At 34.2% G+C, this 26,891-nt stretch overlaps 1 protein-coding gene and 1 pseudogene across 1 annotated transcript; one reads left to right on the top strand and one right to left on the bottom strand.

Moving 5' to 3' along the window:
• The first annotated feature begins 1,694 nt into the window (after positions 1–1,694).
• On the top strand, positions 1,695–7,937 carry LOC149408960 (putative RNA-binding protein 46 pseudogene; annotated as a pseudogene).
• A 1,434-nt stretch (positions 7,938–9,371) lies between these two features.
• Positions 9,372–26,558, bottom strand: LOC149408959 (uncharacterized). The gene is made up of 7 exons (XM_089650270.1): positions 26,509–26,558; positions 25,821–25,937; positions 25,577–25,738; positions 25,090–25,358; positions 24,461–24,529; positions 23,462–23,619; positions 9,372–9,440 (listed from the first exon to the last, which is right to left on the bottom strand). The coding sequence occupies exons 1-7, from the start codon at positions 26,511–26,513 to the stop codon at positions 9,372–9,374; spliced, it is 849 nt and encodes a 282-aa protein (XP_089506396.1). The 5' UTR covers positions 26,514–26,558.
• Positions 26,559–26,891: the final 333 nt, after the last annotated feature.

The raw sequence follows: 26,891 nt of genomic DNA, 5'->3' as shown, positions 1-26,891 counted from the left end.
TCCAACTAGCAATACTGCGGCTTATCAAAAAGTTTTCTCATACCTGGGACCAAAAATATACAACAAAATCCCCTCTCAATTTAAACTGTGTGAATTATCAGCCTTCGGTACTAAAATAACAAAATGGTTATTAGACTTAAGTAGGACAGATTCAGAAAAATTATTAAAAAACGTAGTCTGAGTTGATTTCTTCGATTTTGTATTTTGTATTTACATAAAAAATATTTTTTTTATTTTTCTTTCATACATTGATATATTATATTTTTATTTTATATTGTACATGTACCTATCTGGATTTTATTGTTTATTACTGCTCAATTGTATTTTCCTAAAAAAATATTTTCTTTCTATTTTTCTTTCTTACATTTATATGTTATATTTTAATTTTATTTTATATTTTACATGTACCTACCTGGAATTATGTACACGCAACCTGCCAATTTGACTGTCCAAAAACGGGAAACTTCCTAGTTGGACAGTCAAAGCTTCCTTTTATATTTGTATATCTTGTATGTAATAAATGTAATAATAATAAATAAATAAAAATAAAATAAATAAATAAATATGTGGCTATGGAAGATTATACTACAGCTACTGCCGGCTACATCCCAGAGTGGAAGACGTGACTGGTAACCCCATGGGGAAAGGCGAACATTCAGGAAAGTATCTTCTAATCTATTTACAATTTGGTACTGCCACCCCGGGAACCATTTATTGGATAACTACACCTCTGCCATAGGTCACCCCAAGTGGTTTGGTGACTTAGCGTGGGTTCATGGGGTGAGGTTTGCTCGGGTCTTGGCGGTGGATGTGTCCTCCAGCTACGTGGAAGGCCGGAGAGACAGGTTGAGGGAAACCTTGTGACCTTTCCGGCAGAACTCTTTTGGAACATCGTCTTGCACCGCAGTGGGAGGGATGGATTCATACGTCCGTCACTCCTGGACCCACAGACCTCGGTTTCCTACCCACCCCTCAAACCTTATCCTTCCCAAAACTTCCTCTCCTTCCCTTCCTTTAAAAGACCCTCCACACAGCATCTTCAAAGATGACATAGGTCTGAGGAAAAATATTTTCCTCAGGGCTTCCTGTGTGGAGCTATTGTTAAACAAACAAAAAAAAATGGCTCAGTAACATAACTAGTTCTGAATATTTCAAATAATTGAGGTTAATGAGGGCGTACTGTATAGGGCCCGCAAATACTTTAATAGTACACAACTGCTAACCCTGTACAAATCACAAGTGCGCCCCACGGTTGGATTTGGCAGCCCGAAAATACCTGAAAAAACCCTTATTTTAATTATTTTTTAACTGATTCTCAATATACGGGCCCATGTAAAGTGGGATTATTTTCACAATGTCTACATTTCTGTCGGTAGAGTGTCCGACTCCTGATTGTACGATACAAAATTTCAGCCCTTTGACTTTTAATTAATCGCTCAGATGGCTCAGTCTGTTTTGGGAGTTCCGCGCGTTCGTAGCGGCGCTGCAAGCAACTATTTTTTAAAACTTTTCGCGCTGCTAACATTGAATTTTACGACCATAGACAACATAGATAAACAGAAGACAGCGTATTGCAAAACATAGTGAAAATAGTTTATTATTCCGGGTACAAATTAATACAAAGGAATAGACAGAGACATTATGGACCTCCTCCAAATTGGATCGGCCCGCCTCCGACGGGCTGCGAAGTCTTCATGGGAAAACTTCCCAGAGACCTTTATGAAGACGAACTTATTCCGGTTTTCGAGGAAGTTGGAACGATCTACGAGCTGCGACGGATGATGGATTTTTCTGGATTTAACAGGGGATTTGGATTCGTGCGTTACACCAACGAACAGGACGCCTGGAAAGCGGTAGAAATGTTGAACAATTGCAGAATTCGACCTAGTAATGCTATCGTGGTAGCAAAATCTTTCGATAATAACCGCCTCTTCGTTAGTGGGCTGCCATTAGACGCAAGTAAAGAAGAAATCTTGAAAGAATTTAGTAAGCTTGTGTCTGGTCTAGTTGATGTGATGATGTATCCTCTCATGCATAACCCTTTACATAACCGAGGGTACGTCTTTCTGCATTTTGATAGTCATCGTTCAGCAGCTTTGGCCCGAAGGGCTCTCATACCTGGTCCTCTGACATCCTTTGGAGACAAGCTGGTGGTAGACTGGGCCGAACCGGAACCCATCGTCGGAAATAATATCATGAAGCAGGTAAGAACCAATAGGTTATATTGTATTTTTTACATTTTTGTTGTTTTCCAATCTAAATTTTCTAGTTGTACAATCGTAAAATCCTAACTTAATATCATTTTCGTGTATGTTCGATGTAGATCTTTGGTACTTTTATTGGTAAATTTTCCGAACAATATTATAAATACGACCAAATTATCTAAATAACACTTCGTTTCAACGTAATTAGTACAATTTTGGCTTTATGTTTGAGATAGAAAATTGGTTATTATTTTTCGTAGGTAGTACGAATATTTTATAGTAAGTACCTTTGTTTTCTAATATGCACCGCCGTTTTTTTTGTTGAGTTTGTGATTGCACCTTCAGGTGAAAATCCCAAAACTGCATTGTGTCATGATCATCATTTTGATTATTATTGTGCAATACTTTTCAATTGTTCTCACTGCGTTTATATTTTAGTTCAAGTATTTATTTTTTTAATATTTTTATTTATTTTATAAAATACTGTTTTATTATTCAAATTTACATAGTAAGAACATATTTCAATAAAAATTAACATGTTTACCTTTACAAGAGTCTAAAATTCGTGTGTAAAGGGAAAAAAAACTTTTCATACATATTTATTTATTTATTATTATAACACCCCCTAATGGGCTTTTACACACTACAAAGTTTAATAGTAGAGTATCACAGTTATTATAGATTCTACAAAATTAAAACAATAAAGGAAACATAATACAACGAAAAAAGAAAAAATATTAAATGTTACAACAAAAGCATATAATAAAATAAGATACATTAGTAAAAATGATAAGAAGTCTCACATAAATAGATATTCAAAATAAAAATTTATATATTGCGGAAATTATAGATGTCTATTTGTGTATCGATCTATAAAAGAATTGAAATAAACAATATTTATATTGATTATTTTTAAGATGAAATATATCTCCAAGATCAGAGTATTTATTTCCGAGACTGTGAAGTCTTGGAATTGGGGAATTGAAGTCTTGAATTTGGGGAAAAAACACAGTGACTATTCAACACACTTTTAAAAAGTGATATAAAGTCATTAAAAACGATGAAATTTTTTCTTCACGGGTGTTGTTACTCTTGTGCAATCATAAAAAGGCGAACAGACCATAATGTTACATTGATATACTCAAATTTCCGGTCGGTGGCGTCGTTAGTGTATATTTTGTGGTTATAAAAAATTATTGACAAAAATTATAGAAAATTTTGTTTTTTAATTCCTCTTTTGGCCACCTGCAAAGTTAAGTATGTCATTCTGTGCCGTTGATAGAACTGTTGTCACCTCTCCCTCTTAAATGAATCTAATAAATAATAACAATAGAACTAGAGTACAATAGTCAGCCACACGGAGTGAATCTTGAATAAAAATGATTGATTTTGTTTCATTTCTTTGTCATTTAGGTAAAGATTTTGTTCGTCCGAAACGTATCCGCCAGAGCAACGGAAAACGACATATTGATAACTTTTAGCAGATACATCGATCCATTCACTATCGAACGAATTAAAAAGGTTGAAGATTTTGCCTTTGTTCATTTTATCACCAGACAAGATGCTGAAAAAGCATTGCGATTGTTGAAATGCTGCACTTTGGACGGGTTCAAGTTAGAACTGAAATGGGCTAGACCTGTCGACAAGATATATACTAAGAATATACGCAGAGAAAGCAAAAATGGTTGTTTTTCGGTAGAGTTAAAAAATCCTCACCAGATATATGAAAAACAGGATTTGAAGCCTGTGAATTTGAGTATCAATAATTTAGGCATAATTGGTCAAATGCCAGAAAATAGTAATAATGTTTATGCAAAATCTGCCCCCGATGTACTTGATGACTACTGCAAAAGGTTAGTTTTTTTCTAATTTATTATTTAAACATATATTTTTTTATTACATAATATAATAATTATACATGTGTCCTGGGGTAAAGTGCACAAATCTTGGGAGGTAATTCTACATTGATGGTAGAAGTAAAAAATATAAATAACTTTTATTCAATAATACTTTACTCCCAGACACCCTGAATACGAGCTGAAGTTCTCTGCTTTGTCCCGGGACTTACACAATAGTTTTTCGAAATCAGACCTTTTTCCATAGGAGAATATTTATTTTCCCATAAAAAACAATTCAACTTTTTTTAAATATTTTTTATTTACCTAAAAACTACCTTTAGATGTTGGAATTTCGAAAAAAGTAATGTCGACAAGATCTTCGTGTGATATTGACCTAGAAAGGTTTTTGATACTCTTAACAATCGGCGTCACAACACCCCGACGGGAACAACCCCTTATTTAAACCGGTAAGAATACCCAGCAAGAAAAAACCCAACAAACAGAATACAGCGTATTGCAAAACATAGTGAAAATAGTTAATAAATCCGGGTACGAATTAATACAAAGAAATGGACAGAGATATTATGGACCTCCTCCGAATTGGATCGGCCGATGTAAGTTCCCGGCGACGTGGAATTATCAGCGTTTTCTGGAGTTGGCATGTAACTTGAGACCTTACGTGTCACATTTTCGTGACTAGATTCCAATTACTCGTTTATACGATTGAATCCCATGTGATTTAAATTCTAAATGTTTACACGTGCTTTAATATTTTGTGTGCTTAGTTCTTAGAAAAAATATAGGCATAACCAAAGCTAAAGCGGTGAATAAAATGTTTTTTGTAAAATTTTTATATTTGAAATTAAATATATACATTCTATTATTTTAATTCATAAAAGTTTTTATGTGTTAGTTTATAAAAGTTTTGCTAAATACACAAATGTAATATTTAACTATTTTATGATAATTTTATTATATAGGTTTATAATACGGCACTTTGTACCTCTTAGCGTCTGCAAATAACCGGAACTATTGGATCATTTCGAGTTACTAGATCATTTAACACTTACTCAATCATCGACAAATCGAGATTTATATACCATTTTAATCGTCTCGGCGAGACGAGATCAGTGGCATTTTCAACTCAATTTGATTTGACAAGTACGATTATCGTGAGCAATAGATATGATCCTATATGCGATTTTATCCCAGATATTCAACGTCACTTTGTTAATTGTTTCTATCGTGTATTAAACTAACTCCATTGATATCAACAAGCGACGTTGCCGTCGTTATTTGTGTCAAACGCAGGTGTACAAATAATTTTATAAAGTAATGAAATATTTTAACAATTGTATGCCAAAATAGCCTCTAAAGTAATATTATTTAGAGCTCATTATCGTACGACATTGCGTATTAGTCTAAACAATATTCGAAAGGAACTATAAGGCTCAAGAATTGTGTGCAAAATCTAAAGTAATATTATTAAGAGCCCATTATCGAATGATGTTGTGTGCTAGCCAAAGCTGGTTTGTTTGTATTGGTACATCTGAAGCTAGCTTCAGTTTAGTTTACGGGAATACATGAATGACTTGCTACTGGCTAATTTAAAATATTAAATATTACCGTTATTCATGTGTAAAACTCGGTTGACTGGTTGGTTTGTTCTTGCTTTTTGTCAGATAGTATATTTACTTACAATATGTCACAGAGGAGAGTTGATAAAATCTTTCAGCTTTGCGAAATGGATTTTAAATACGGTAAGCTATTACATATTTCTAAATAATAACCTAAATTGTAAAATATAGAAATTAACAATTTTAATCTATGCTTATCAAATGAGTACAGAATAATTACCGTATTTTATTATATAGGTCATGATTTTTTTCTTTCTTTTTTGAGAACCCAAGCAGTAAAATTATTACTCTGCCTACTTCTGCGCGGAAACGGCGTGATGGTTAGCTAGTTAGTTAGTTTGTTAGATAATTATCTGAAATATTACAGAGCTACCTTAGCTTGTAGTAAATTGTTATAGGTAATATCAGAAATGCTGCTAATTAATATTCCCTTGCAAATGCGTAATAAGTCTGTTATTTTGTCATTATATTAGGATAGGTTTCACAATCAATACGTAACATATAATTTGATTATTATATGGTCAGAGGTGCGGCCCAGGAAGCCGAAGGTCCTAGGTGCGAGTCCCAGATGTGACCGTATCTTTTCTGTTTCAGATTTTAGATTGAGTGATGCTAATATTGTCTTCATTTAATTAAATAATTTAATTTAATTATAATTATTTTACAAGCAATAATTATTCGCCTGAAACACTCATCCGAATTGAAAAAAACTCCTGATAAAAGATACATGATGCCAACGGGACTCGAACCCGTGTCCCCTCGATTTCCGGTCGACAGCTCTGACCACTGATCTATGGCGGCTTATCGCTTATCCGCGAAATAATTCAATATATACTAGTGTTTCATTAAAAATTACTGCTTGTTTATAATTTGAGGTTTTACTAATTAAGTTTAAAGAAAGCTTATAAATGTATTGTTCTTTTTTAGATATGAAAATTTCCAACGCCGATGATGAGCAACATCATTTAGAGAAGCAGGAGGCAATCGAAGTGTCATCGACTACAACTCGAAGCACTATTTCTACTAGTAAAGGAGCACGAGTGCATGACCGTAAAAACTCATGTCCTTATTGTACTAAACTGGTAACGAACTTCACACGTCACTTCACGTTCACTTGAGACCATGATTCCTATCACTATTGTATTAGCACCCAACATCCCTTAGAGGCAGAAGTTATTGAATACAATAAAATTTTGGATACTGATCTGCGAGAAAGAAAAAGAAAGCGAGAATTGATTTCAAGGCAAATAAGAAACATAGTTAATTATCTTTATAATCAGAACGTTATTAGTAAACCAGATGGAATATTTATACCGTATCGCCGTCCAAGGAAGACTGTGGATGCTAAAATCATCTTCTATATTACTATGCCCAGACAATTCTGAAATTTGAGAATCTTTGAGAACTCAAATATTTCCTGTATTTCAAAATGATAATATTGCAAAAATAGCAATGTCTGACCCATTAATATGTTTATATGGGTCTTTATTATTAAGTAATCACACGGAACACCATTTGAAGACACATATAACATCGAAGATGAGAGATTTAGCCAAGCTGTATATAGTTATTATAGAACAGAAACCTTCAATTTCAACCTTTAATTTAGCGTTTGACCCTGTGCATTTTGATGTTTTTATTAAAACCGTACAGATAAATAGTGGTTACGATGAAATTACAGGTTCTGTAAAAATTCCTAGCATGCCTCAACGACTTTGTACGGCTATAAAAGATTGTGCTGATATCTTTATTCGTCGAACAATACAGAATTCTACGCTAACCACTTCATCGAAAGAAATTTAAAAAAATAAATTGTCTGATTTTAAAACGGTCTTAAATCATTCTTGGAAGTTAGAAATATCTACCAATGCTGAAAAATCAAGAAAAAAACAAATAAGTTTGAAATCTGATGTTATGCCTTCAACTATCGATCTTAAAAAAAATGTGCGACGAAGTTATGAAACTAGAACTGAATATAGCACAACGATTTGAAAATGAAAAATCTTATGCGGTCTATGAGGAACTTTGTAAAACAAAAATTGCTCATATTATAATATTTAATAGGAGAATAGCTGGTGAGGTAGCGAGAGCACCGTTGGAAAATTATATAGCCGGCCAACATGAAAAACAAGATATTCCTAAAGAAATTATGGAAATCATGAGTTCTGAGGAACAAAATGCTATAAATGCTTTAAACTGCTTCCATATTCCAGGAAAAAGAGGAAGAACAGTTGCAATTCTTCTTCGAGATCAAATGAAAAAAAATATAGACACTCTATTTGCATACCGACATTTAGTTGGAATTTCAAATGAAAACAAATACTTATTTCCAAAAGCAGCAGGTGAACCTTATTTCTGTGGTACGCAAATTCTAAGAGACCTAAGAAGTAAGTTTTCCCTCATAAATCCGGATCATATGACTTCAACTGGGCAACCATGAGCCAAGTAGCTGGAAAAAATAATGCATATGTGAATGCATTGTCCCATTTCTTAGGGCATACACCAGGTACAAATAAGGGCAATTATATGATACCCCACCTGGCCCTCGAGAAAGGTAAAGTTGGCTTGAATTTACTACAATTAGCTGAAGGAAAAAAAGGTTTTTTTTGAAAACTTTGAAAATTACTTTGTCGAAGGAAGAGATCCAGGCGCTGGAAAAATTAACGAAATTAAAAGAGATAGGGGAATCTTATCAACACGATCGTGGAAACTGATAAATACATTAATAAATAATCATCGTGTGAAGAAATTGCACTTACCTAAAGAACTGCAGAGAAAAAGAGATTTCTACTTGCAAGATGCTTAACGAATGCTCGAACGACTCCAGTAACATACGTTATGAGCCAACGTCATGAAACGTAAAGTCATGCGATTCAGTTGGTGCCAAGTAAAGTAGCTATTGACTCGTTACTCGTTGTATCTATGAGTTTTTTTTCAGTCTGATAAAGATTTGGTATGCATATTATTTTAAATAATTAATTAGTTGAAAATGAATGCAATTTTTTTTTTTAATATGATTTATTTCTATAATTTGTTAAACTCTGATAATGTCAGTTTTGTATAACGTATTGTATATAATTTTAAACTGCAATTATGTAAAAATCATTACTTAATTAGTTTTTAAGTTTGTTTTAGTTCTGTAGAATTTCCTAATGAAAGTTTTTTAGAATGTCTGAAAATAAATAAATGAAAATGTGAATTTTTCCAAATTTGTTTTTTATTTTACCAAACAATGAATTTGTGCAAAATTTTATTAAAACACAAGACTTGTGCAATATTCATGGCAACATATTGTTTTTTTTTTTTTTTACAGTATTACCGCACAAGAGTCCCAACTGCTCCCGTCTGGAGCCAGTGAGACTATGGCATCCCCAATTGGGGTATGTTGTGAGGCTGAGGGTATTGGGGAGGGAAGGGAGATGGGGAAGAGGAAGGTGGGGAAGTACCTGGCTATTCAGATCTGGTCACCAAACACGGCTAAAGCCATTTCAAGCAACGTTTCAATTCTGAATGGTGGTCTTACACCAGGGCGATACTGGTAGTATCTTCCACTCTGAAACGTGCCGCAAATATACTTTATATTATTTTAATTAATTAATTGTGAAATAACACAAATCAATCAAATAAAATTTATTTGCGCACGCCGGGTTCGAACCCGCGACCTTCGGATCTGTAGTCAAAAGCGTATACCACTAGACCACGCCGGCCGTCGATTGTTTACCAGTGTTGACGTATTTTGACAGCTGCTTCAATTGACCTAGCTTTAACAATCATAATACTAGAAAATCAAACTAAAAAAGTGGTTAACTCGTCTAATCAGGAGAGTGCGCGTTGGGACAGTGAATTTTTTATCCCACAAATTATCTCGCTAAGGCGGAATACTCGTCATTATTCTGGTGTTTGTACCACAAAATACAACTCAGTGCAAAAGTGACTCGATCATTATATAAACACAAAAAACCTATCCCAAAGGCGTTTTTAGCGTCACAAAGGCTCTGCCATCTCTCATACAAGAAACAAGCATTGTGTCGTTTTTTTCTCTTGTGTGAAACTTTGAAATCAACTACCTTAATGAATACACTATGCTCCATCTGTAAAAAAAACATTGACACCCCGTCAGACTTCATCTCATGTTGTATCTGCGACGATAACTACCACTTTATTTGTGCCGATTTTTTTATTTTTTTTTTATAGTGAATACCTCACAAGAGTCCCAACTGCTCCCGTCTGGAGCCAGTGAGACTAGGGCATCCCCAATTGGGGGATGTTGTGAGGCTGAAGGTAAGTGGGAAGGGAAAGAGGAAGGTGGGGAAGTACCTGGCTATTCAGATCTAGTCACTAAACACGGCTAAAGCCATTGGGAGCAACGTTTCAATTCTGAATGGTGGTCTTACACCAGGGCGATACTGGTAGTATCTTCCACTCTGGAACGTGCCACAAATATACTACATATTATTTTAATTAATTAATTGTGAAATAACACAAATTAATAAAATAAAATATCCGATATCGCAGAGACCTCACGGCGAGGAACTAAGATTTTACAGTGGCGCTGCAAACTTTGCACAAAAACACAAAAAAACTCAAAAAAAAATACGTCTGAAAAAAATCTAGAACTGACATCTATCGAGAAACCTAATAAACAACCATCATCAACACCAAAATCTACAATTGCCGCCTCATCATACGCCAGTGTGAACTTACCACCAACAACCACAGATGGCTCTAGTAAACTGACAATCGATCTATTTTTAACTGAATTCGCAAATTTCAAAGACTCAGTTAATGAATCTGTTGGAAAAAAATACGATGCAATCCTGCTCCAAAATAATGAAATATTAAAAACCATTCAAAACATATCTCAACAGCAAGAAGATTTAAAATATCGAATAAATAATTTGGAAAAACTACATGAACAAGTAAACTCAGCCTTAAATTCAAGACTTGAGGACTTAGAAAAAAAAAGCGAAAAAAATAAAGAAAATGAAATAAAAATTTGTCTCTTGATAGAACGAAATGAAGACCTAGAAAAAAGAATAATAGCGATCGAGATTGACCAAGAAAACAGGAACAGACGATTTAACAATACTTGTTTGGAACTTCGAGGGCTTCCAGAATTCAAAGAGGAAACATCACAAACCTTAAAAGACATTATATTCAACACCAGTAAAATAGTAGACTGCCAACTAAATACAAATGATATTTATAATATATATAGAGTATCACAAAGAAACAAAAATATTCCTCCAACAGTTAAACCTAGGTCAGTGGTAATTAATTTTAATTCAATACCGTTAAAAGAGGAGCTCCTTAATGCTATAAAAAAATATAACAGGTCTTGCGAAAAGATTGGGGACAAACTAAACACGGGAACAATCGGATTGTCTGGCCCCATTACACCCATATACGTCTCAGAACTCCTCACGTCTTAAGGCAAACGGCTTTGGTATCTAGCTCGCCAACGTGCGACTGAATGTAAATATAGGTACGTCTGGACGAAAGCAGGTCTAATCTACATGAAAAAAGATGACTCTTCTCGACCTATATTAATAGACTCAGAACAAGCTATACCGAAGCTCTGACTACCTGCTCTTTATTCTAATTATCGTGATAAAACTACTGACTACCGCTTTATATCGCCATTTCATACTCTATTACATAACAGCACTATATTATATGAACACCTAGGTTTTTGCATAACTCCAATTTGTACTGGAATAATTTTAATCCTAATTTTAATTTTAACTTTAATTTTAATCTTTATTCTCTCTAGAATGGTAACTACACTTATTATAAGATAATTATTTGATTTATTAGTAATATTACTAATAATTCGGCAAAAGAAAACTCTAATCAACATATTTTATATAACCCAGATATTACTTATTGTTCATACTTATACTACTTTTTACTGTCTTTTGAAAGAGAAAATGCCACACACTAACTACATACGTTATTTATTTCCTGGATTTTATTTCAGATATTATTTCTTACTCAGATATATTTTATTTTTCCTAACTACATCATTTTGTTTACAGTTTTGTCGGTACATATTTCGTACTACAAGTATTTATATGATAATAAAATACTGTTTTAAAACTTTACCCAGAAAACAACAATTAATTTTTGAATTCTAATGGTAATAAACGATCTTCAACATGAAATCGATAGTATCTTAGTTCCAAATACTGAAATAATTTTTGAAAACATTAACGAAATTGTGCAATTTAATTGGGAACAATATTTATATTGATTATTTTTAAGATGAAATATATCTCCAAGATCAGAGTATTTATTTCCGAGACTGTGAAGTCTTGGAATTGGGGAATTGAAGTCTTGAATTTGGGGAAAAAACACAGTGACTATTCAACACACTTTTAAAAAGTGATATAAAGTCATTAAAAACGATGAAATTTTTTCTTCACGGGTGTTGTTACTCTTGTGCAATCATAAAAAGGCGAACAGACCATAATGTTACATTGATATACTCAAATTTCCGGTCGGTGGCGTCGTTAGTGTATATTTTGTGGTTATAAAAAATTATTGACAAAAATTATAGAAAATTTTGTTTTTTAATTCCTCTTTTGGCCACCTGCAAAGTTAAGTATGTCATTCTGTGCCGTTGATAGAACTGTTGTCACCTCTCCCTCTTAAATGAATCTAATAAATAATAACAATAGAACTAGAGTACAATAGTCAGCCACACGGAGTGAATCTTGAATAAAAATGATTGATTTTGTTTCATTTCTTTGTCATTTAGGTAAAGATTTTGTTCGTCCGAAACGTATCCGCCAGAGCAACGGAAAACGACATATTGATAACTTTTAGCAGATACATCGATCCATTCACTATCGAACGAATTAAAAAGGTTGAAGATTTTGCCTTTGTTCATTTTATCACCAGACAAGATGCTGAAAAAGCATTGGGATTGTTGAAATGCTGCACTTTGGACGGGTTCAAGTTAGAACTGAAATGGGCTAGACCTGTCGACAAGATATATACTAAGAATATACGCAGAGAAAGCAAAAATGGTTGTTTTTCGGTAGAGTTAAAAAATCCTCACCAGATATATGAAAAACAGGATTTGAAGCCTGTGAATTTGAGTATCAATAATTTAGGCATAATTGGTCAAATGCCAGAAAAAAGTAATAATGTTTATGCAAAATCTGCCCCCGATGTACTTGATGACTACTGCAAAAGGTTAGTTTTTTTCTATTTTATTATTTAAACATATATTTTTGTATTACAAAATATAATAATTATACATGTGTCCTGGGGTAAAGTGCACAAATCTTGGGAGGTAATTCTACATTGATGGTAAAAGTAAAAAATATATATAACTTTTATTCAATAATACTTTACTCCCAGACACCCTGAATACGAGCTGAAGTTCTCTGCTTTGTCCCGGGACTAACACAATAGTTTTTCGAAATCAGACCTTTTTCCATAGGAGAATATTTATTTTCCCATAAAAAACAATTCAACTTTTTTTAAATATTTTTTATTTACCTAAAAACTACCTTCAGATGTTGGAATTTCGAAAAAAGTAATGTCGACAAGATCTTCGTGTGATATTGACCTAGAAAGGTTTTTGATACTCTTAACAATCGGCGTCACAACACCCCGACGGGAACAACCCCTTATTTAAACCGGTAAGAATACCCAGCAAGAAAAAACCCAACAAACAGAATACAGCGTATTGCAAAACATAGTGAAAATAGTTAATAAATCCGGGTACGAATTAATACAAAGAAATGGACAGAGATATTATGGACCTCCTCCGAATTGGATCGGCCGATGTAAGTTCCCGGCGACGTGGAATTTACAGCGTTTTCTGGAGTTGGCATGTAACTTGAGACCTTACGTGTCACATTTTCGTGACTAGATTCCAATTACTCGTTTATACGATTGAATCCCATGTGATTTAAATTCTAAACGTTTACACGTGCTTTAATATTTTGTGTGCTTAGTTCTTAGAAAAAATATAGGCATAACCAAAGCTAAAGCGGTGAATAAAATGTTTTTTGTAAAATTTTTATATTTGAAATTAAATATATACATTCTATTATTTTAATTCATAAAAGTTTTTATGTGTTAGTTTATAAAAGTTTTGCTAAATACACAAATGTAATATTTAACTATTTTATGATAATTTTATTATATAGGTTTATAATACGGCACTTTGTACCTCTTAGCGTCTGCAAATAACCGGAACTATTGGATCATTTCGAGTTACCAGATCATTTAACACTTACTCAATCATCGACAAATCGAGATTTATATACCATTTTAATCGTCTCGGCGAGACGAGATCAGTGGCATTTTCAACTCAATTTGATTTGACAAGTACGATTATCGTGAGCAATAGATATGATCCTATATGCGATTTTATCTCAGATATTCAACGTCACTTTGTTAATTGTTTCTATCGTGTATTAAACTAACTCCATTGATATCAACAAGCGACGTTGCCGTCGTTATTTGTGTCAAACGCAGGTGTACAAATAATTTTATAAAGTAATGAAATATTTTAACAATTGTATGCCAAAATAGCCTCTAAAGTAATATTATTTAGAGCTCATTATCGTACGACATTGCGTATTAGTCTAAACAATATTCGAAAGGAACTATAAGGCTCAAGAATTGTGTGCAAAATCTAAAGTAATATTATTAAGAGCCCATTATCGAATGATGTTGTGTGCTAGCCAAAGCTGGTTTGTTTGTATTGGTACATCTGAAGCTAGCTTCAGTTTAGTTTACGGGAATACATAAATGACTTGCTACTGGCTAATTTATAATATTAAATATTACCGTTATTCATGTGTAAAACTCGGTTGACTGGTTGGTTTGTTCTTGCTTTTTGTCAGATAGTATATTTACTTACAATATGTCACAGAGGAGAGTTGATAAAATCTTTCAGCTTTGCGAAATGGATTTTAAATACGGTAAGCTATTTCATATTTCTAAATAATAACCTAAATTGTAAAATATAGAAATTAACAATTTTAATCTATGCTTATCAAATGAGTACAGAATAATTACCGTATTTTATTATATAGGTCATGATTTTTTTCTTTCTTTTTTGAGAACCCAAGCAGTAAAATTATTACTCTGCCTACCCCTGCGCGGAAACGGCGTGATGGTTAGTTAGTTAGTTAGATAATAATCTGAAATATTACAGAGCTACCTTAGCTTGTAGTAAATTGTTATAGGTAATATCAGAAATGCTGCTAATTAATATTCCCTTGCAAATGCGTAATAAGTCTGTTATTTTGTCATTATATTAGGATAGGTTTCACATTTGTTTGACTTACTTACTACATTGAGCTATTATTATTAGATAAATATATAATATATTATGCTTTATTTTAGAAACCAAAACTGAAGTAATGTTAGAAAGGGGTCCGTCGATGTCCGACGATGATGATTCACTATACAAACCGAACAACGTTACTTCTTCGACTGAATCAGGTATCTACAGAAAACATGTTTAATACTCTTGAAACAATCAATACGTAACATATAATTATATTATTATATGGTCAGAGGTGCGGCCCAGAAAGCCGAAGGTCCTAGGTGCGAGTCCCAGATGTGACCGTATCTTTTCTGTTTCAGATTTTTGATTGAGTGATGCTAATATTGTCTTCATTTAATTAAATAATTTAATTTAATTATAATTATTTTACAAGCAATAATTATTCGCCTGAAACACTCATCCGAATTGAAAAAAACTCCTGATAAAAGATACATGACGCCAACGGGACTCGAACCCGTGTCCCCTCGATTTCCGGTCGACAGCTCTGACCACTGATCTATGGCGGCTTATCGCTTATCCGCGAAATAATTCAATATATACTAGTGTTTCATTAAAAATTACTGCTTGTTTATAATTTGAGGTTTTACTAATTAAGTTTAAAGAAAGCTAATTAATGTATTGTTCTTTTTTAGATATGAAAATTTCCAACGCCGATGATGAGCAACATCATTTAGAGAAGCAGGAGGCAATCGAAGTGTCATCGACTACAACTCGAAGCACTATTTCTACTAGTAAAGGAGCACGAGTGCATGACCGTAAAAACTCATGTCCTTATTGTACTAAACTGGTAACGAACTTCACACGTCACTTCACGTTCACTTGAGACCATGATTCCTATCACTATTGTATTAGCACCCAACATCCCTTAGAGGCAGAAGTTATTGAACACAATAAAATTTTGGATACTGATCTGCGAGAAAGAAAAAGAAAGCGAGAATTGATTTCAAGGCAAATAAGAAACATAGGTAATTATCTATATAATCAGAACGTTATTAGTAAACCAGATGGAATATTTATACCGTATCGCCGTCCAAGGAAGACTGTGGATGCTAAAATCATCTTCTATATTACTATGCCCAGACAATTCTGAAATTTGAGAATCTTTGAGAACTCAAATATTTCCTGTATTTCAAAATGATAATATTGCAAAAATAGCAATGTCTGACCCATTAATATGTTTATATGGGTCTTTATTATTAAGTAATCACACGGAACACCATTTGAAGACACATATAACATCGAAGATGAGGGATTTAGCCAAGCTGTATATAGTTATTATAGAACAGAAACCTTCAATTTCAACCTTTGATTTAGCGTTTGACCCTGTGCATTTTGATGTTTTTATTAAAACCGTACAGATAAATAGTGGTTACGATGAAATTACAGGTTCTGTAAAAATTCCTAGCATGCCTCAACGACTTTGTACGGCTATAAAAGATTGTGCTGATATCTTTATTCGTCGAACAATACAGAATTCTACGCTAACCACTTCATCGAAAGAAATTAAAAAAAATAAATTGTCTGATTTTAAAACGGTCTTAAATCATTCTTGGAAGTTAGAAATATCTACCAATGCTGAAAAATCAAGAAAAAAACAAAAAATGTTGAAATCTGATGTTTTGCCTTCAACTATCGATCTTAAAAAAATGTGCGACGAAGTTATGAAACTAGAACTGAATATAGCACAACGATTTGAAAATGAAAAATCTTATGCGGTCTATGAGGAACTTTGTAAAACAACAATTGCTCATATTATAATATTTAATAGGAGAAGAGCTGGTGAGGTAGCGAGAGCACCTTTGGAAAATTATATAGCCGGCCAACATGAAAAACAAGATATTCCTAAAGAAATTATGGAAATCATGAGTTCTGAGGAGCAAAATGCTATAAATGCTTTAAACTGCTTCCATATTCCAGGAAAAAGAGGAAGAACAGTTCCAATTCTTCTTCGAGATCAAATGAAAAAAAATATAGACACTCTATTTGCATACCGACATTTAGTTGGAATTTCAAATGAAAACAAATACTTATTTCCAAAGGCAGCAGGTGAACCTTATTTCTGTGGTACGCAAATTCTAAGAGACCTAAGAAGTAAGTTTTCCCTCATAAATCCGGATCATATGACTTCAACTGGGCTACGACACCATGTTGCAACCATGAGCCAAGTAGCTGGAAAAAATAATGCATATGTGAATGCATTGTCCCATTTCTTAGGGCATACACCAGGTACAAATAAGGGCAATTATATAATACCCCACCCGGCCCTCGAGAAAGGTAAAGTTGGCTTGAATTTACTACAATTAGCTGAAGAAAAAAAAGGTTCCTTAAGAAAATCTGATAAAACGAACATTACTTGTCAAAACGAAATAGACAATTCTGACCCTCTACCTACTGAACCAAATTTGTTGACTGAAGAAACAGTAAAAGAGAATGTGAATTCTAATATGGATACATCGGATAATTGTTTAGAGGAGGCTGAAAGTAATACATTACCGACTCATTCACTTGCAAAAAGAAAGGGTAACATAATTAGAAGGAGATGGGATGAGAAAGAAAAAGATGCGCTTTATAAAAACTTTGAAAATTACTTTGTCGAAGGAAGAGATCCAGGCGCTGGAAAAATCAACGAAATTAAAAGAGAAAGGGGAATCTTATCAACACGATCGTGGAAACAGATAAATACATTTATAAATAATCATCGTGTGAAGAAATTGCCCTTACCTAAAGAACTGCAGAGAAAAAGAGATTTCTCCTTGCAAGATGCTTAACGAATGCTCGAACGACTCCAGTAACATACGTTATGAGCCAACGTCATGAAACGTAAAGTCATGCGATTCAGTTGGTGCCAAGTAAAGTAGCTATTGACTCGTTACTCGTTGTATCTATGAGTTTTTTTTTCAGTCTGATAAAGATTTGGTATGCATATTATTTTAAATAATTAATTAGTTGAAAATGAATGCAATTTTTTTTTTAATATGATTTATTTCTCTATTTTGTTAAACTCTGATAATGTCAGTTTTGTATAACGTATTGTATATAATTTTAAACTGCAATTATGTAAAAATCATTACTTAAATAGTTTTTAAGTTTGTTTTAGTTCTGTAGAATTTCCTAATGAAAGTTTTTAAGAATGTCTGAAAATAAATAAATGAAAATGTGAATTTTTTCAAATTTGTTTTTTATTTTACCAAACAATGAATTTGTGCAAAATTTTATTAAAACACAAGACTTGTGCAATATTCATGGCAACATATTGTCTACCAGTGTTGACGTATTTTGACAGCTGCTTCAATTGATCTAGCTTTAACAATCATAATACTAGAAAATCAAACTAAAAAAGTGGTTAACTCGTCTAATCAGTAGAGTGCGCGTTGGGACAGTGAATTTTTTATCCCACAAATTATCTCGCTAAGGCGGAATACTCGTCATTATTCTGGTGTTTGTACCACAAAATACAACTCAGTGCAAAAGTGACTCGATCATTATATAAACACAAAAAACCTATCCCAAAGGCGTTTTTAGCGTCACAAAGGCTCTGCCATCTCTCATACAAGAAACAAGCAATGTGTCGTTTTTTTCTTTTGTGTGAAACTTTGAAATCAACTACCTTAATGAATACACTATGCTCCATCTGTAAAAAAAACATTGACACCCCGTCAGACTTCATCTCATGTTGTATCTGCGACGATAACTACCACTTCATTTGTGCCGATTTTTTTTTTTTTTTTTACAGTGAATACCTCACAAGAGTCCCAACTGCTCCCGTCTGGAGCCAGTGAGACTATGGCATCCCCAATTGGGGGATGTTGTGAGGCTGAAGGTAAGTGGGGAAGGGAAAGAGGAAGGTGGGGAAGTACCTGGCTATTCAGATCTAGTCACTAAACACGGCTAAAGCCATTTGGAGCAACGTTTCAATTCTGAATGGTGGTCTTACACCAGGGCGATACTGGTACTATCTTCCACTCTGGAACGTGCCGCAAATATACTATATATTATTTTAATTAATTAATTGTGAAATAACACAAATTAATCAAATAAAATATCCGATATCGCAGAGACCTCACGGCGAGGAACTAAGATTTTACAGTGGCGCTGCAAACTTTGCACAAAAACACAAAAAAACTCAAAAAAAAATACGTCTGAAAAAAATCTAGAACTGACATCTATCGAGAAACCTAATAAACAACCATCATCAACACCAAAATCTACAATTGCCGCCTCATCATACGCCAGTGTGAACTTACCACCAACAACCACAGATGGCTCTAGTAATCTGACAATCGATCTATTTTTAACTGAATTCGCAAATTTCAAAGACTCAGTTAATGAATCTGTTGGAAAAAAATACGATGCAATCCTGCTCCAAAATAATGAAATATTAAAAACCATTCAAAACATATCTCAACAGCAAGAAGATTTAAAATATCGAATAAATAATTTGGAAAAACTACATGAACAAGTAAACTCAGCCTTAAATTCAAGACTTGAGGACTTAGAAAAAAAAAGCGAAAAAAATAAAGAAAATGAAATAAAAATTTGTCTCTTGATAGAACGAAATGAAGACCTAGAAAAAAGAATAATAGCGATCGAGATTGACCAAGAAAACAGGAACAGACGAATTAACAATACTTGTTTGGAACTTCGAGGGCTTCCAGAATTCAAAGAGGAAACATCACAAACCTTAAAAGACATTATATTCAACACCAGTAAAATAGTAGACTGCCAACTAAATACAAATGATATTTATAATATATATAGAGTATCACAAAGAAACAAAAATATTCCTCCAACAGTTAAACCTAGGTCAGTGGTAATTAATTTTAATTCAATACCGTTAAAAGAGGAGCTCCTTAATGCTATAAAAAAATATAACAGGTCTTGCTAAAAGATTGGGGACAAACTAAACACGGGAACAATCGGATTGTCTGGCCCCATTACACCCATATACGTTGTGACGAATCAAATTTCGTCACAAATAAATTTGAGTTATAAACTGAGAGTGTCCCTAAGTGGGCGCTCAAAGACAAGTGTTGACAGACGGGGGTTGTAAAGAAAGAAGGAGAAGTGCGGGTAGTAGAAGTAGGGCGAAGTAGGGCGTAGAAGTAGGGCGACAGGTCCTACGAGCTCAGGAACGAGGACATTCAAGATCGAGAGGGGAGAGAGAGGAGACCGAGACAGGAGTGGTGGTGAAGTACGCGCTCCCCGCCCAGCGGTGTGATGCTGGGCGGCGGATGAAGAAGTTACAGTCGAGTCAGAGAAAGTGATTTTCAAGTGTTATCCTCCGCCCGGCGACGTAATGTTGGGCGGGAGACGAAGAAAGTGCGGTGATCAGACGCGGCCGGGAGGGCCTGAGCTGCAGAACTGCAGAAGCTGCCACCTAGGACTTCGGCCTTACTAAGGCCATCGAACAGAATCAACTCAGTGACAACAGTGTAGCTACAGTGAACAATGACAATGCGAATAGTGAAGAAGTGATCCGAACCATATGACAACTAGTTAAGTTATAGATGTAAGTAGATCTAAGTATAATTTAGATTTAGTATTAACACTTGACAAACCTAATTATAATAGAGACTCATTATTAATAGATGTTCATAATTAAATTCACCTCCCTAGTCTCCACCCAAGCAACCCGAATTGGTGAGAAGGCAGAGTATACGGCTGAAGAGGTAAGTATAAAACAGCAATATATTTAAATATTATTCTGAGCTAGATGCCGGAGGAGAAGTTAACGTGATTTTGTCACAACGTCTCAGAACTCCTCACGTCTAAAGGCAAACGGCTTTGGTATCTAGCTCGCCAACGTGCGACTGAATGTAAATATAGGTACGTCTGGACGAAAGCAGGTCTAATCTACATGAAAAAAGATGACTCTTCTCGACCTATATTAATAGACTCAGAACAAGCTATACCGAAGCTCTGACTACCTGCTCTTTATTCTAATTATCGTGATAAAACTACTCACTACCGCTTTATATCGCCATTTCATACTCTATTACATAACAGCACTATATTATATGAACACCTAGGTTTTTGCATAACTCCAATTTGTACTGGAATAATTTTAATCCTAATTTTAATTTTAACTTTAATTTTAATCTTTATTCTCTCTAGAATGGTAACTACACTTTTTTTAAACTTCCGATTTAGTTGTCCGGGTTAAGTCTTCCCCAAAGGAAAAACTTAACCCTTCCACTCACTTTTCCACAAATGATCAGCTAGTCAATCAACACTATGTAAGTGCATTATATAAGTAAAATAAATACAAAACAATACAAGAACAACAACACGTCAAATCACCAGATATCAAATGGGAAAAAAAATTCACCGTCTCCAGATATTTTCATATCAGAGGGTTCGGCTCGGTAGAACTTCTAACAGGGCCTATAAATCCTACTGATCCCTCAACATAAATATTTAAAAAATCTTTTGTTATCCTACATGTATTCAAAATGACCGACTTTTGCATCTTTATATATAAATTTTTTGATAGATCTAATACGCCTAAATTTTTAATTAGAGAGCTAGGTATAATGCCAGTAGCCGAAATAACGAATGGTAATATTTTTATAGTCTGAGAATGCCAAATTCTTTTTATTTCATTTCCTAAATCTGTGTATTTTCTTATTTTTTCACTAACAGATTTTTGAATATTACAGGAATTTGGAATAGCAACATCAATGATATAAGTTATTTTTTTTATTTTGTCATGTAAAACTATATCGGGTCTATTATGACTAATCGCTCGGTCTGTTAGTATAGTTTTATCATAATATATTTTATAAAATTCGTTTTCTAAAAATTTATTAGTAATATTACTAATAATTCGGCAAAAGAGAACTATATCCACTCGAACGATCGCGCGTCAAAAAACTTTTTTCTCCGATTGCTCGCGGTTTTTTGGCGACGAATTTGAATATTTTCCGCCAACATTAAAAAAATCAAACCTCCGAATTTTAATACGGAGACATAAAACTGATTGTAGTGCTATACAGCCAATGAATTCACCTATATTTTTATAATTATTCTATATTTTTAGAATTGATAGATAAATTATTAAAAAATCTTAAACTTTATGAATGCGCGAAATTAGCGTTTTTGTGATTTGAAATTGCCGCCAGTGGCAGTTTTAAATATCTTTATAGAATATTTTCTACGTTTTTATGTTCTCTATGGCCTGTTTGATAACCACAGATGCAAGAATATAATGGGAAAATAATTTTTTGTACGTTATGCTCTCTTCAAAAGTTTGGTTAGAAAATAATTTTTTAAAATTTGAGTGCGTGACGTGTCAAAATTGAAATCACTGTATTATACTATATAATAAATTTACCACAAAAACTGGTATTACGTTAGGAAGATACATTAACTGTCTACAATTATTAATAAGCATAGTCGCCGTGTTGGCTTTATTTTATTCATTTGATGAATTATACAGAGAGCCTATTTCACGATGTCAAAATCATGGTGCTACTTTTTAAATAATTGTAAATTAGAACTGGAGATTTGTAACCATGTTTTTATATAACGTGCAAAACGAGGAAATAAGGCTTAAAATGAGATATACATCATAGATATAAACATTGCCAATATTTCAGGGGGATACTTTGAAAGTTGATGAAATTCACCAATATTTGACGAAAAATCACTACTGACAGCTACCTTAAGGTCAATCTACATAGGGTATATCGGAATATGTAAAATGATGATAAATTTGTATATATATATCAAACCTTTGTATGACCGTAGAATGGCAAATAAAATCATAGTGATAATTTTATATCTAAACGCAAAGGTATCGAAAAAAAATGGATGAGGGGAAAATAATTGATGGAACCAATAATTGATTTATTTATTAAGCCCTAATATCCTTTTAAATCAATATTACAGTTGTATGGTTACAATGAAAGAGCAGTATTTTGATTTAAACATTGTTTACACACTTTGTCATAATAAAAATGTATTCAGTTTATTGGTTTATTCATAATTTAAGAAAATCAATACATAATAATATCATTGTGCCTCGCTATAGAGTGAGATTCTGAGTATCGCTCTGGTGAGGGACCACCATTCAGAATTGAACATTGCTTGAATTGGCTTAGTTATGTTTAGTGACTAGATCTGGAAAAGACTAATACCTTGATACATTAAAATTGCCAAGAATACATACATTTCCTCTTTATTCGTGGGAGCCCATTTATTGGTACGCGCATGACGCTTAAATTGTTTTTTCGCAATCCATTGATCTGCATACCTGTTGGTCTCTCTCGCGATCAGTTCAACGAAATCTGCATCAAAGATTTTAAGAAAGGCATCCACAGGTTTGCCCATTTCGTCGGTATTGAAAGTTGGTCCCGGCGTGCCTGTGAAAGTCTCCCTTATCCCAGTAAAACGTAAGATATCATTAGACCAATCGAAAGAGTAACCTTCAGGCGGCAGAATCAAACGCATTGCCTCACTATCTACCTGGTCTTGTCTACTAAAGTCTATGGCCATAGCGGAGTTAGGTGAAACGTTGATAATATTATGATAAGGTATTGGCGGCATGCAGAAGGTATCCTCATCGCTCTCTTCGTGGTCGACGTCACTCGCTTCGTCATCCTCGTCGCTCGATCTGTCCATTTCTGAAACAACAGAAAACCCAAATTAATTTAATGTGTCTATATTACGATAACCCACTGCCTCTGGTACGGCTTATGACTCGCAATACGATGGTCGCGGGATCAAATCAAATAAATTATATTTGAATAATTAGTGTTATTTTCACACAAAATTCATTTAAAATAATATATATTATATTTGCGGCACGTTCCAGAGTGGAAGATACCCATAGTATCGCCCTGGTGTAAGACCCCATTCAGAATTGAAACGTTGCTTGAAATGGCTTTTGACGGCCGGCATAGTCCAGTGGTAACGCATTGGACTGCCATTCCGAAGGTCGCCGGTTCGAACCCGGCGTGCGCAAATAAATTTTATTTGATTGATTTGTGTTATTTCACAATTAATTAATTAAAATAATAATTAAAATAATATATAGTATATTTGCGGCACGTTCCAGAGTGGAAGATACTACCAGTATCGCCCTGGTGTAAGACCACCATTCAGAATTGAAACGTTGCTCCAAATGGCTTTAGCCGTGTTTAGTGACTAGATCTGAATAGCCAGGTACTTCCCCATCTTCCTCTTTCCCTTCCCCACTTACCTTCAGCCTCACAACATCCCCCAATTGGGGATGCCATAGTCTCACTGGCTCCAGCTGAGGCTCTTGTGAGGTATTCATATAAAAAAAAATATAAAAAGTTAATCAAATACTTGAGGCGGGCAATGTCAGGAGTCAGAATAGCACAGTCAGGTAGGTATGGAATGAAGAAAAGAGTGTGTGTGCCAAGATCGAGTTGCATGGTGGTTCATCCTCTCTGCCTACCGAAATGGCGTGAAGGTAAGTTAGTTAGTTTTATAACTCACGGTTTCCAAGTACAGACTCTTCTAGTACAGCTGCCTCGTCCACGTTACTTTTTCTGCCCATGTCTGACTCTGAAATAAAAGAAAACACAAATTTACAGTAGAATTTGGATATAATGACTTTGCATTTAACGGTCTACTGTTTTAAGTGACGATAATGTAAACTCTAGTAAGGTTTCATAGCTTTTAGTAGGAAAACGTATCCGTTTAAAGTGACCAACTACGTAAAGCGACCTATTTTAATGATAATTTGTCCGGTTACAAAACCCACCTACCAATACAGCCTCGCAACACAATGAGTCCCGTGAAGCGAAAGTGTTTTTTCAATTTAAGAAAAAAATGCTGTATTACACCGTTTAGAAGCCGGTGAATCAAATGTAATCCTCGCAAAGAAGTTCGGCATGTCTTATTTCTCACTCTGCAATACCCGTTACAGAAAAAAGATGTGTAATGATGCATCCACGACATAACAACAATACATTTTGTATGTTTGTTATGTGGAATTTTTAAGTACTATGCTTATTTCCTGCCAATATACCAACAGTGAAACTGTGCTAGGGATATCAATATAAAATATAGATAATTGATTTTATATTGAGCCCCTGGTATGACATTTCAAAAAATAAACTCACCGTTCCCAAACGCCGACAATTCTTCGTAGAATGGTACGTCCACCCACAGCTCGCTGTGATAGCCGGCTTCCGGAGAGAAGAGTTCCCCACTCCGCGATGTCCCAGGTAACGGCTCGGGAGATGCTGCACGGATAGGCATAATTGGTGCATTGGGAGCCGTTGATTGGGTCTGTGCGGGAGTGGACATGCACGGTGGTGGTACGGGTCGTGGCAACGGTGAAGGCGTCCCTTGTGAAAAGGGACACGTTGTTCTCTCCGGAGATGGAATTCTGAAAACATTTACATAAATCATAGAAAATTGTTCTCAATCACGTGTGAAACAGTAAGTACAGTATGTAAATAAACAATAAAATAAGAACTCTGTAAAATATGCACTGAATGTGCCAAATGCACAGAGCGCTGAACTTACCAACTCTCACTGTAAGAGTGGAACGCTGTCAGGAAAAAACAATAATATTGTACCAAGCATCTAAATACGATTACTTACTTTTGTTTAGTTTTTCTTGGAGGTGCGGTAGGGAGCAAAATGCGCGCCGCCTGCTTCTTGAATTTTCGGCTTTCCAGCTCTAGCCGGATGGAAGCAGGCAGGGCCCTAACAGCCTTTAGGGCCTTGACGCGATCCTCTCGCACCAGTAGCAAAGCAGGGTCGCTGTTTAAATAAATACAAATATATGATGAGTTCAACGGCCACAGCAAAGTACTTTCATAAAAAAACATTAAAAAATACTAACACTCCAGACGAGGCTGCAATTGCAGCTCTGCGTTGACGTCCACGTGCAGGTAGTCCGGCACCAGCTCGTACCCCACGTCTCCCTTTTCCTCTGCCTCCTCTTGCAGTCAGCACCGCTCTATAAATTTTAAATTGAAAACACTTAATGTAAGTACTTAAATGTTTAAATTTTGTTAAATATTGCACTAATATAAAATTTGAAAATAATTATTGGGTTGTGGAGTGATCCCTTTCCCTGGACGACAGCTGTTTCTGCACAAATTTGGTAAAAGTAAACAAATTAATTAATTATACAACTAAATTACTAAATTTTTATTGTGTGACGAAGGCTTTACACCATTTTACATGTGAAAAAGAGTCAACTTTTTGACATATGACTTAAAATAATTGGTTAGCAAATATCTGTATTAATAATGAACCAATTCAAATAAAACTTATATATATCTCTTTGTTTTGAATCACTGTGATGGAATATCTATATTTCAAATGCGCGAGTGCAGTATTTAAGACATTATTGTAAATCAAAAACAGATGACGTCTTCAGTTGACGTAATCTTACACAAAAACTTCAACCAAAACAATATAATACAAACAAACGAATTAAAAACGCATTTCAAAGATAGATAAGTCAATCATGATTACACAGATATATAATTATGCGTTAAAAACCCAATAAATTAATTACTTACGGCATTTTAGGAAGAGTCCAAAATTTCGTGAATGTTGAAAATTTATAATTTTGTTTTTGACAGGACGCCATAAAAAAACCGCGAAAACTCGTTAAATAACACTTCAAAGACAACGGATAAGTTCATAGACAACAAGAATATATTATCAGCTATTCGATAAAACAAGTAGCTGGCCATGGAAACGTTTTAAATAATTACAATAAATATTTTACGAATGGTAGAAAAATCGGTCCATTTTTGGACCGATATCAATCGCAGAAAAATAAAAGTGGTCGATTTTTCGACCGAAATCGTTCCAGTGGCTAATCAACATATTTTATATAACCCAGATATTACTTATTGTTCATACTTATACTACTTTTTACTGTCTTTTGAAAGAGAAA

This window comes from Hesperophylax consimilis, unplaced genomic scaffold (assembly GCF_061612785.1).
Source record: "Hesperophylax consimilis isolate HC1 unplaced genomic scaffold, BYU_Hcon_1.0 scaffold_40, whole genome shotgun sequence".
NCBI classification, from domain to species: domain Eukaryota; kingdom Metazoa; phylum Arthropoda; class Insecta; order Trichoptera; family Limnephilidae; genus Hesperophylax; species Hesperophylax consimilis.
This window is presented reverse-complemented; position numbering and strand designations above follow the sequence as displayed.